The following is a 13,447-nucleotide window of genomic DNA, read 5'->3' on the forward strand; positions in this document are numbered from 1 at the left end:
AGCAGTAGAACAGCCAGGTTCTGAGGCTGTCGACGAAGAGGCTCGGGAGGGGCCGTCGATCTCATAACACTCGAGTGAAACGGCTTGGACTTTCCACAACCTGTCACAGCTCCTCCACTTCGAGCCAGAACATATGCGTTCACCATGTAACGCCAAACTAGCAGCGCATAAAGCACTCGTCCGGCTATGCTTCGAGTATGCCTCATGCCTGTGGGATCCTTACAGAGAAAGGAATGTTGTTAAAATTGAGAGAGAATTCAAAGATCCGCTGTCCGATTTATCTGTATCAACTGCAAACGCACCTATAGTGTGACTGATATGGTGAAATCCATTGGTCTATTTTTGAAAGAAATATAGTTTCTTAGTGCACAGGGAATGTTTTCAGAAGGAAGATGGAGCCGAGAGATAGGACAGTGCGCTCTGTGCTATCTCTCGGCTTCACCTTCTGGAGAAGTTCCCTGCACACTAAGAAAGTATATTTCTTTCAAAAAATGCAATACCAGCCAGTCCAAGTAACCACTCTTTTCTATTGGTCTAGTTACACTTACAGCTAGACATGCAGATTAAAATACTTGTATCTGATATACAATGATCTAATACAAATTAACAATTGCCAATATATTAGGCACCACACAGTGTGCACAAGTGATCGGTTTCATAACGGGAAAATGATACAGGAATACAGCTGTTCAAACAATACATTTAAGAATTCCTTTTTTTTTTCCGAGAACCATAAGCGCCTAGAACAAACTACTCGAGGAATTTGTGAATAGTCCCAATATATAAGTTTGACCGACTGATTGATCGATTTGTGGGGTTTAACGTCCCAAAACCACCATGTGATTATAAGAGACGCTGTAGTGGAGGGCTCCGGAAATTTTGACCACCTGGGGTTCTTTAACGTGCACCCAAATCTGAGCACACGGGCCTACAACATTTCCGCCTCCATCGGAAATGCAGCCGCCACAGCCAGGATTTGATCCCGCGGCCTGCGGGTCAGCAGCCGAGTACCTCAGCCACAAGACCACCGTGGCGTGGCCCAATGTTGAAGTTTTCGAAATGGAATTGAGGGAAATACTTGCATAAAGGTGTCCTTACTTCATTGTTATGGAATTGAACTGTTACATGTGTAGATCTTTCATTTACGATTGTGTAATTTCTTGTTGATGCGTTCTTTTGATGCAATTTTATGTGTCCACTCCTGCTTGGAGTCATGTGACCCTGCAGTATTGCTAAATAAAAATATGCAGCCTGCACCACAGTGAAGACGCTGTTGGGTTAGACGTAGCCTAACTGAGCCAGAGCATACGATGACCAGACCATACGACGAAGACCAGAATTAACCAGCAATGAGGTCGAAAGTCTCGTTTGGCGAAACAGGACGACAACGGTAGAAACTTGGGGAAGACTAAGACAAAAGCAACGAACCATCGACACAGCAAGGGCACCGAGTCGACGTAGCAACACAACAAACTTAGAATGTTTCAGTACTAAAATGCCGTCTTGGATATCTACCGGCTAGGGCTAGAGTTAGCTCTAACACAAAGTGGCGTTAGTTCAGTCCGTTGTAGACTGGTATGTACACGAGTATTAGTTTATTTCTTGGGTGCTTTTACGAGTTGTGTATTTGCTCCATCCGTTCTTTGCATAAAGTGTGCTTTTGCCACGCCAGTCACCCGTCAATCTCAATACGTTCCCTTGAAAGTGCTCATGAGGTAAATTGGTGACAGCTGAGTGTTACGCGTGGGTATTGATATCCTCCCAAGCCCCCCTCACCTGCATGCTTTCAACCCGGTGAACGCGTGATAGCTCCATATTATTTCTAGAGCTGGAAGGAACTAGAATTTGTTATTAATGTCAAAAAATGCACCTCCACAAGGACAACATGACACAATGCAAGAAAAAACAATAGACCCTCATTCTATGATAACTTTGTAGATGAGGTACGGAATGATGACACAGCCAATGGGCACGATGTAGCACTTTGTAAGATTCCACACGTGAGGCCACAACCACAAGGTTCCCTAGTAACCCACTTGAAACTGGCACATGTGTCTATGGGAGCTACAATGCATGTTGTTTCAGCCAGCATGGGAACGATGGGTAGTACATGGATTTGTCTAATCTTTGTTCTACTGGCTCCGTTTGGTCACTGTTCTGCAGTTGCACTTCACTAACTTTTTAGACTTACCAATTTAAATCGGGTCACGAAGTTGACAATGATTCGTTCTTTTATTTATAACCAACAAAAAACACAAGTAAAGGTGCGCTCAAAAGTTGCAAGCATGTTGATTGGACAAATTCTCTGCATCACTCCCATGCAAGCTGAACAGTCGCAGTGCCAGATTTCTCACTAGGTCAGGGCTTCTCAAACTTTCTGGCCTTGGAAAACCCCACCAGCTTCCCCAGAGTTCCATGGAAGCCCAAAATTTTTCTGGAGCATAAAGACAATCGAAAACGATGGGGGGGGGGGTGACAACTCCTTTGTATTCAGTGTCCTTAAATGCAAAATGCAATGTCGATTCGCTGGTTCCCCCCTCAATGAATAAATAAACTAAAGCAGTAAAACGGTAGTGGGTTGCATTCATTGTGGCCACTCACGTAACACAGCTGTCCTTCATGAATTAACACAAGTAAGAAACTGTGGCTCCAACAACAACAATCCAGTGAATTACTGGGAGTAGTACCTGTGAAGTGATTTGGCTCTGCTCCTCCTTGGTCTGTGACTTGACCCCCTGCTGGGTGATGAAGGTCTTGAGAATGCCCGTGTCAGTGTTCTGTGGGTAGCCAAAGTCCAGAAGCTCATCCAGCAGCTCGTAGATGAGCACAAAGTTGTTCTTGACGTTCTCCTCGCTGATCTTGCCAAAGTATGATTGCATCACCTCGCACATCTTGAGCAGGAACTCAAACACCATGGCCGCGTTGACGTTCTGTCGCGTCACCGCGGCAAGCCAGATGTTAGCCCGCTTCATGTGGAAGAACGAGGTGCGCGCTATGTTCGTCACTGGGCTGCGCACCTGCTGCCTCGCGTGGATCACGTTCACCCGAAACGCATCCACCGCATTGCGCCTGCATGCATCCAGGTCATCCGGTCACCCAAGCACATTACTTCTCCAATTAGAGCAAAATAACTAGTACTTCTTAGAGTTGAAGCACTTCTGCAACAATTTTTTGTTGAAAACACAATACATAAGCAAGATCTTTAGCAAAATGAATGAACAACACAACAGATTCTACCAGCAGAGCTTACATTGCCTCGAAGCACGTTAACGTTCTGGATAGCATTGCCATATGCGAAACATTTTTCACAGTTGCCATTGCTGATATAACCACAAAGTTCTTCAACACGGTGAAATGGTATCGCCTTATTGGCATGAACTAAAGGTGTCCCTCGGTCATCGAGCCATTGATCGAGCATTTGTTTCTTTTTGCGCGGGTACGGTTCATTAAAGTAACAGTGAACGAAAGCATAACTTAGACTATGCTTTTTTCTGATTATACGCAGCTGCGATGACACACCTGACACTAGTGTACCAGAGAGGGCTGTTCTGGCTCTGGTGCGCTTCACTATATTTTCATGCCCGTGTGAATTCACAGAAAAACATCACGCGGGAAACTTGCTCAGTCGTACGCATTTTGCGGCGTCGGCTTGACCGTACGAATTGAGTCACGGACTTTACAAGTACGTAACCGTATTGTACACAGAATGTTGTTGAAGCATTATCGCAAGCGTATTGCCAATGAAAGTATTGCCGAGGTTGGTTTTGGTCATTTGCATGGATAACTTCTCCGGTACATTATTATATGCGAGGATTTACCGTAACGATTCATGGCCACATATTTTTCGTATTGTACTTTAGAACCTCTTGCTGAGCTGGGTCTGTCCTTGAATTAGTACAAATTAAAGTGTGCACGTGTGATGTAGGCTGCAGCAACGACGATGACATTTCGCAAATGAGCTACATTGCCGCAGTTGAGGTACCTCATATGTTTTGATGAGGTTCTCAAAGCTGGAGCTACACGTCAACATAGCACATATGTTCATTCCAGAACCCCTCTACAGCCGCTCCAACTTCCTCTGTTGCTGCCGCAGCTTGTCAACATGCGAAGAGCGCCTCGACACGCTGTTCTAGAAGGCAGCTTGTGCACCTGCTGCACTCGTCGTCACGTGTTCATAGAGGCTGGTGTGGTGCTTTCTGCTGGGACGACTGGGTGGAGCCAATGCGCCGTGACGTCACACAGCGCCTTCCATCTTCACAAACATGGAATAGGTCTTTAGCAAAACGCCATTTTTGTGGCCTCCACGACTAGCTACAGCAATGCACCATAGTCAATCGCGGAGGCCACACTATTGTACTATTTCTTTTTTTCCATTGAAAATTGGATATTTTTCGTAAAATTTCAGGCACGATTCGTAAAATCGTAAGTGCTGTCACATTCGTACATTTTACGGGAAAATTGGAAGAGTTGGCAGGTATGCATCAGAGTAGCTACTCAATACTGTATTCTTAAATGAAAACCCTTTTTTGTATAAAAGACATTTCGGTGAAAACTTGATATTCGACAGAGCACACCATTTCATCTCAATTCTTCCCTGAAACACTACATTTTGTGCACAAAAAAGTGTTTGCCTTTAAGAATTACATCAGAAATTCCACCATCTATACACATTTATCAAGATTACACATCTACATCAAAATCTCATCATAGCACCTAATAGAAAGGTGCTCAAATTGGCCGATAACAATGAGTGTTCACAAAAGCAACCAAACGGCTCATTCAAAGGGAATTGATCTACATCTTTTTATAGTAATGTTCAAATATATCTCCATATTATAAGTTTCTAGGCATACTCATTAACACCAGCAGCTGATGAGTCTCCCACACTCTAACCTTGAGTACAATCGTCACAATGCCTCATTTCGCACACCCAAGCTCGCATACCATATTTGTGGGCCCTGAAGTTGAATATGCTTCTATGTGAAATAGGTAGATAATGGTTGCGGGACGTTAAAAGTGCGATTCCCGCTCCCTCCGCCGTCTCACATTCTGTCGCTGCATGCTTGAACTGGTCTCGGACACCACCTATGCAGATGCAATGTTCTTTCATGGTGTTCCTGCTGCCATACAGCTGGTGAGAAAAGAAAGTTATGCAAGGTATTTTAATTCAGCTCCAGGCTGATAAAATGCTTTATTGGACCTTAATTATAACTCACCAGCTACTCTTCACAGTTTTGGGGAATGCAATGCGAGGTCGATTTGTGCTTTGCTGGGTTGATAGCACCATCAAAAAAAGGGCCACTCATCAGGTTTGACGATTTTCACATGACAAGCGCAATGCATAGATGGGGCATTTACGATCCCGTCTGCCAAAATTCGTAATGTTACAAGCCGTGGAAATGGGTCGAATTTCAAGATGAACACTGCTCCCTCTTCTTTTCGCGGGCACGCGCTGGAAGAAAGAGGGCATGAGGTACATGCATGAATTGCTTTACGTACACAGTGTGGGGGTGCTAACATCCCCAGTAATGTTTGCGTCTCATGCCGCACGCGTCTCCATTTATGGTTCACAATTACAGTGCAGTAGGTGGTATTGTGCTCATGAGCGTTTATTACCACCATTATCATCATGGTATAGCACCGGCGGTGAGGCCTGGCAGGAAGCCTGGGTGGCGGTTTGCACAAATGGTTATCTCTAGCGGCGGGTTTCTGGTGTGCGGCACCGCAGGTTACACACCGGGTGCCCTTATGGTAAGTCAAGCATTGGTGAAGCGCCTTGAGAGTTCTTGTGTTATGTTTTTTTCAATGTTGTGTAATGCTGTGTAAGGTTTGTTAGTGTGTGGATCACAATTGATGTTATAATAATTCGGCTGACGATATTGTCATTCTAAAGGTAGTTAAATGTGTGTTTCAGTTCGGTGCGACCGCACCTGGTGCGCTCTCCACATCGAGACCCCACAACGACAAGTGCAGTGACATTGGTTCTCCACGTAGATGACTGCTCTGACGTTGCGAACAGTGGCACGCGACATGGCGAAAATTATTTAGCACCACATGCGTAGCTTATGTAATGGGTTGCTTGAAGAGAATAATAAGACTTGAAATAAATAATGTGATGCAATAAGAGAAAACGCGTGTCTACCTTATTATTTTCAGTAAATCAAAACGAGATGCGGGGCTAATGTGCCAGCGTTTCGCATCCCCATAGTCAGCACATTGAGCAGACAACAGCCGTAAAAGCGAAAGCAACACTCCTACGCGTTCGCGCATACATTGTGCTAATCCATTCTACCGCGTCTATGCCAGCATTTCCAAACCATCCCGCATAAACAAGCAGAAGACCACAAATTAACGCCGGTGAACAAAACAACGCCATTCGTGTGCTCGGTGGTTGGGCCTAATTGCGCACGTCATGCGCGCGTGACCTCTTGGTAAGATGCCAGAGAGGGTAGGAAAGAAGTTTGGCTTGGGAATGCTATGCGGGGTAGCGGCAAGGGTTTCAGGCTCACCTTCTCTTCTCTCATTCTCGTTTCGTGCCGCTTCTAAAAAAAAAAACTTCTCAGCTCGTAATGAACTGATAGAAAAAACTTTTGTGGTATAATGCTCATCATTGGACACACAACAATGTCAACGGTCTAACTGATATTTGCAATGGGAACCAGCGAGTGGCCCTTTAAGGAGCAAACACTTACACAGTATATCACTGTAAACAAAAAAAAGCTGCCCAGTAGCGCTATGCGAACGCTGAAGGACCAAGCTAAGACTTTGATGGGTTAGTTGACTCTTAATAAACTGCCGCAACCCACCACAGGAGATCAGCCATGAAAGGGGTGGCACCTTGTTTATATATATAAAAGAATATCTTGATAATCTCAAATGCTCAGCAATAGATAGTTTTTGAAACAAGTAAGTGTAGCTTATTTCCCAAAACAAATCCACTAATGTCGAAAAATAAGCCTGATTAGCATTCAATTTGTTTCATCTCACGTAATAAATAGCATTCGTCATCACAAACACTCCATTGGCTAAAACCTAGTGCTGTAGACCCAAAGAAAACCACCCCCGGAAGGGCTAAACTGAACCCGATCTTTTGGAGTGGTTCATCCAGAAGCCTTTTTCTTTGATTGGTAGCCAACCTGCATGTTAGGAAGAAATGATGCAGGGCGAAGTGTAGCAGAACTACAGGGTGTAAGATGAAGCTTCGACGATGCTGTAGCGGTGGATGTGGATTTCGGAAAGCAACATGAACAATGCAAGAGGTCTTAGTGAACGAGAGAGACGTCACAGTGGCCGACGTGATCACAACTTTACAAGGTGAAGCCAAAGAGAAAATGGATCTGCGGCATACTCTCTGGCAAAAATTGTAGCTCATTCTCGCCCACTCCTCATGCTCTTAGCATAGCTGTGTGAGCAGTGACTATGATCATGATGAGCAAGGATTATGCCGCAACATTTCAAGCAAAACAATTCGAGAGAATGTGGCTTGAAATCGCCGAGGCACAAAGCCGCAACAAATGAGCATGCCGCTGGCCACTCTATGATTTCCATAGCGAAGGGCCATGAATCCATCGATATTTCTAAATGTTCAGAGTATTTTGCAAGTATGCAGGTAGTGGCCATGCACCAATAATATTCCAAGTGTGAAAAAAATGACAGCTTACCGCGACAGTTATGAAGCAAGCATTTTGCATGGCAGACACCTCAGCACGCATTAGCGTGGAAAACATGGCCACTTTTGGGCAAGTTTTTCCACTTATTTATAACAGCATAGCAGAAGGATGTCTCCCTAAGATACTTTAAAATCCTGCTCGAGGAACCAACGCACAGGCCATAGATGCTTTTGCCACCACAAATGAGGAATGAGGAGCTGCTCTGCTATAAGATTCTCGACGTTGCCCGCACGGCGCACCACAAGTGGCGCTGTGCACGGCTTTCAGAGCGCCCCTATTTGTCCCGAACGGAGTGTATACTTATGTACTGCAGTTTTTACTGATTCTTATTCCATGAAAGACATCTTAAAGATTGTGCAACTCTTTATTCTTGCTCACTTTTTTTGGCTTTTCTTCAAGCAAGGGTCCATAGACCATATTCTGAAGCACTAACATTGTGTAATGCTTCACTTCTGCTTAGAATTTGTATATTTCTACCACTCCGACTATAGAATGTATCAGTAGAGAGAGAAATAAATGTTTTGTTTCACTTCTGCTTAGAATTTGTATATTTCTACCACTCGGACTATAGAATGTATCAGTAGAGAGAGACATAAATGTTTATTTAAAAAACAGTGTTCCGAGCGAGGCCCGGTGTCGCCCTAAAGTGGGAGGGTTCCCTAGATTAGGAACCCTATGGCTACGACTGCCCTAGGACTTTTTTTTTCCTCTTGCTTAGACTACCCTCTGAAAAAGAAATATATGTAACCTCCCCCACACACACACTGCTTCTACCTGGGACACGTGTGGCACTCGTATTAATAAATAAACCGAACACTTGGAGCCGAACGTGTCACGTGGACTTATCCTTGTGTCTGCATTGTTCTGAGAGTTGCCGGGGTCTCCAATTCAAGCTGACGCTATGTGGCAAGTGATACAAACACGTCATTACTTTTGTACAAAGTCCTAATGGTGAAACTAAAAACAAAATAAGACTTCATTCTGTGTAACCTAGGCGTTGTACAAGATGTCGAAAGTAGTTGGCAAGATTCGATGCAGTGACCATAGAGTGGTAAGCGCTCGTAATCGCCAAGATTTAAAAAAAGCGAAGACAAACTGATACACAAGAAGCCAATTAATGAGCTAGGAGTGAGAGGGAAAGTAAAGAAATTCAGAGTTTCACTCTAGAATAGATTTGCAGCTTTAAACGAAGTAACCGAGGTTAGCATTGACCCAATGAACGATAATCTTACTAGTATCATTAAAGAGTGTGTACTAGAAGTCAGAAGTCCGGTAACTAGACAGAACACTGGCAAACTATCTCGGGAGACAGAAAAAAAACTCATTAAAAGATGACAAACGATGAAAGCCTCAAATGCAACCAACTAAGTAGAGCTAGTGGAGCTTTCAAAGTTAATCATTAGGGGTAAGGTAGCCGACATCAGGAGGTATAACATGAAAACAATTGAGCAGGCTGTAAAAAGCAGCAGAAGCCTAAAAGCTGCGAAGGCCCACTTGTGCGTAAGCAAAAATCGGATGTATGCATTGAGGAACAAGGAAGGCAATGTCATAACGAATATGGATAGAATAGTCGAGGTGGCGGAAGAGCTTTACAGAGCTGTACAGAAGTCAAAACAACCAGGATGATACTGTGAGAAACAATAATAGTCCAGAGGAATCCGACATCCAGTCAGTAATGACAGAGAAAATAGGGAGAGTGCTAGAAGAAATCCAAAGAGGCAAAGCTGCTGGTGAGGATAAGGTAACAACGAACCTGCTGAAAGATGGTGTAGAAATTGTGTAAGAAAAACTGGCCACCTTATATGCGAAGTGTCTTGACAGGACGAGCAGTGGAATCTTGGAAGAATGCCAATATCACCTTAATCCATAAGAAAGCAGACTTTAAGGACTAGAAAAGTTACAAGCTGGTCAGCATACTGTCTGTTTTCTATAAAGTATTTACAAAAATAATAGCTACTAGAAATAAGAGGACATTAGAGTTCAATCAACCAAAGGACCAAGCAGGATTTTGTAGAGGATACTCCACAATAGATGACACTCATACTATCAACCAGGTGATGGAGAAATCCGTGAAATACAATCAACCCCAATACATAGCCTTCATAGATTACAAGAAGGCGTTTGACTCAGTCACATCAGTAGTGATGCAGACACTTCAGAACCAGGGTATAGAAGAACCCTACATAAACACACTGGAAGAAATCTACAGCGGATCCGCAGCTACCATAGTGCTCGATAAAGTAAGAGAAAATCCGAATAAAGAAGCGTGTAAGGCAGGGAGATACGATTTCTCCAATGCTATTCATCGCGTTTATACAGGAGGTTTTCAGGACCTTAGATGGGGAAGAGTTGGCGATAAGAGTTAATGGAAAGTATCTTAGTAACCTGAGACTTGCTGATGACATCGCCTAAATGAGTAACTGAGGGGATGAATTACAGCTCATGATCACTGAACTGGACACTGAAAGCAGAAAAGTAGGTCTGAAAATCAATGCAACAAAACCTCATTATTTCACAGTCACTTGGACCATGGGAAACCTAATTAAGTGTTTTTTTGAATTAGCAGAACACACAAAAAAGTGGGATGCGAGAAACTTGAAATTATTCAAAGCAATCAGGGCTGATCCTGTGCCGGCTAGTAGGCGGCTCCAAGGGTAATGCGTTTTAACAATACCAGGTCACGATTTCTCCGCAAACAAGGAGGAATGCTGCGCCTCGCTGCTGCCCCCGAAAAAAAAAATCATAATCAACTGAAATACATTCTTGCTACAAACAAGAAATCTTCACTGCAACACATTAGCGACATGGGGGCAGCATGTCGCCTGCCTCTCGCTGCGTCAGCCCATCATGACGCGACCCTTCGCCCACGCTTTCTGGTAAAATAAAGAATTTATTAATGGACAGTGAAGAAATACGGGATGCGTTTTGTCTGGAAAACATGGTCATTGAAGCTTTTCAACCGAATTTTCAAAGTGGGCACTGCAGGCAAGAACTCCGCCAGCAATGCAAGATCGAAAATTGCTGGAGTAACTGGCCCTCGGATGTTTGCATACATCCCGAATTTCGCCAGAATGTCCTTCATTTTTTTTACATTTCCAGAAAGAATTGGTAATCATGACATGCTGACCTTGCGAAATGCAATGAGCTGTCCCTACTTCCTCACTGTATTGCAGTGAAGAATGTGTTGTTTTTAGCAGGAGCACATTGCAGTTGATCACGCGACCATTTCTTTTATTTATTTACATTTTCATTTTTCATGCTGGAAGTATAAAGGCTGGCGTACTTCAGCTGTAGCTCATTAGTATCACTAAAGTACATTGCCTATCTTGCAGTGAAATATGGATCGGGAATCGGCAAAGTGCACTTAAAGTTTTCGAAATAACTGGACTGTTGCTGACCGCCGCTCTAAATTACAGTCTCAACGTTACATTGCAAAATACCGGACTGCGGAAATATTTTCAGTTAAGTGGGGATTTCGCAATAATAAGGTTTTACTGTATGCATAAAACTAAAGTAACGTGCGGCAGTGTCGACAAAAAAAAAAAAGCGTTTGCGATAGGTGAAGAGACACTGGAAGTTGTAAAGGATTGATTGATATGTGGGGATTAACGTCCCAAAACCACCATATGATAATGAGAGACGCCGTAGTGGAGGGCTCCGGAAATTTCGACCACCTGGAGTTCTTTACGTGCACCCAAATCTGAGCACATGGGCCTACAACATTTCCGCCTCCATCGGAAATGCAGCCGCCGCAGCCGGGATTCGAACCCGCGACCTGCGGGTCAGCAGCCGAGTACCTTAGGCACTAGACCACCGCGGCGGGGCAGGAAGTTGTAAAGGAATATGTCTACTTAGGAGAGGTGGTAACCGTGGAGCTGAACCGTGAGAGTTAAATAGAAGAATAAGGATGGGGTGAATCACATTTGGAAAGTATTCTCAAATGATGAATGGTAATCTACTACTAAACCTCAAGAGAAAGGTATACAACAGCTGCATCTTGCTGGTACTTGCTATGGAGCAGAAACCTGGAGAATAAAGACGGTTCAGCCTAAATTGAGGACGACGCAGCGAGCGATGGAAAGGACAATGACAGCTGTATCCTTAGAAGGGCACTGCGACACTATTTGAACATTTTTCATTGGTTTTTCTGGTGCTGTGGTATGCGCCGATATCATTGTGCAAGTGCAATGCCGAAATTGACACTGTTATAATTTTAATTCACTGGAAAATTACCTTGAGTTCAGGCTACGGCAACACACATCGGCTATTTTTGGTGACCCCACTCAAAATGTATGTGTGTATCTTACGCAGAGTGACCGTGGGAGCATCTGCTACCCGACGCACAAGGTTCGTAGTACCCGTGCTAACGACATCGTCAAAAAGAGCGGTAGCGAGGTATTGTGTGAAGGCCACCATGAGGTGACATATCCGGTATGTCTTTATGAAACATGCACTGTGATTGGAATCTGTCTTTCACGTCAGCAGGCGAGTGAAATGCGAAAGAACTTCTTGTCATCGTCTGCTCGAGTTTTGAACTTTGAAGACTCATAACTTGACTTTAAGTGCACCAATTTCCATCATACTTGATGCATTCATCTCAGTAATCATCGCTACATGCGTTCCAGTGCTAAATAAGGCTGTCCGGAAAATGTTGCAGGCCCTCTTAAAAAGACAAGAAAAGAGGAGAGTGGGACAGGGAACAAACCCGGGTTAAAGACAACATAGTTGAAATCAAAGGAACAAATTGACATTGGCCAGGCTTGTAGCACACAGGGAGGATAACCGCTGGTCATAAATGGTAACTGTCTGGATTCCCAGGGAAGAGAAACGCACAAGAGGGAGACAAAGTTAGGTGGGCCGATGAGATTAAGAAGTTTACAGCTACAATGTGGTAGCAGAAAGTGCAAGACTGGGTTGATTGGCAGATCATGGGAGAGGCCTTTGCCCAGCAGTGGGTGCAGTCAGGCTGATGATGAAATGGTAACCTTGGAGCCACCATAAATCGCTACAAATTTATGCAGGGTGCCGTGGCTGACAATGAAGCTATTCATTGAGTTCCCTGCTATAGAATGTCTGTGCAAAATCTATGTACCAGAATGATAATCTTATCTCTTTCAGGAGCCCTCTGAACGGCCTCAGAGGTAGGTCCTCAAATGACAATAATCCTCCAGGGCACTAGTTAAACTGCGTACTTTGAGCAGGCTCGATTTCGGAATCTGCATCTGCTACAAGCTGCAATAATTCAACAACGCGGGCACCACTTTTGGAATCTAAAAAGAGTGATGAACCTCTAGAGGACACGCTTTGGAAGCAGCCCAGGAGGGACCTTTTTCATTCTCACAGGGCGCACTATCGACGCTCTCCACACACCAAAGCCAGACAACATGTTTAAAATATTCTAACTTGAAATGTGCCCAGCCCCATTAGAATGGACACTACGAGACAACAGTTCCCTGGGTTGGCGAAATTTGCCGAGTATGCAGCCACAGAAAGCGAGTCTCTGGATGAGCATTCACTCGCCATTTAGGTGCGCCACATTCGATTGACCGACAGCTGTTGTTGCTAGTTGTCCAGAGTTTCTGTAACGTCCGACTTGTGTAACAAGAAAAGCCACCCCCTCGATACTGAAATGGCTGTTTTAAGTTAGCGGTATTAAATATATATTGACTGCATCCCCAAAATCTAAGACTCTTGAGGGTTCTCAACCCACGAGTTTTGATTAAGGGAAGCAACTAGAGAATACTTCAAGTTTGAGTCAGTACTCCTTTAAATGGCAG

At 44.1% G+C, this 13,447-nt stretch overlaps 1 protein-coding gene across 2 annotated transcripts in view; it reads right to left on the reverse strand.

Moving 5' to 3' along the window:
• AP-2mu (adaptor protein complex 2, mu subunit) overlaps window positions 1-13,447 on the reverse strand; it is an 88,971-nt gene that overhangs the window by 69,332 nt on the left and 6,192 nt on the right. For both annotated transcript variants that reach the window (XM_037419487.2, XM_075891011.1), the window contains exon 3: window positions 2,688-3,069. In XM_037419487.2, the coding sequence (XP_037275384.1) occupies window positions 2,688-3,069 (382 nt within the window). The remainder of the gene's footprint in view (window positions 1-2,687; window positions 3,070-13,447) is intronic.

Source organism: Rhipicephalus microplus, chromosome 3 (assembly GCF_043290135.1).
Source record: "Rhipicephalus microplus isolate Deutch F79 chromosome 3, USDA_Rmic, whole genome shotgun sequence".
NCBI lineage: Eukaryota > Metazoa > Arthropoda > Arachnida > Ixodida > Ixodidae > Rhipicephalus > Rhipicephalus microplus.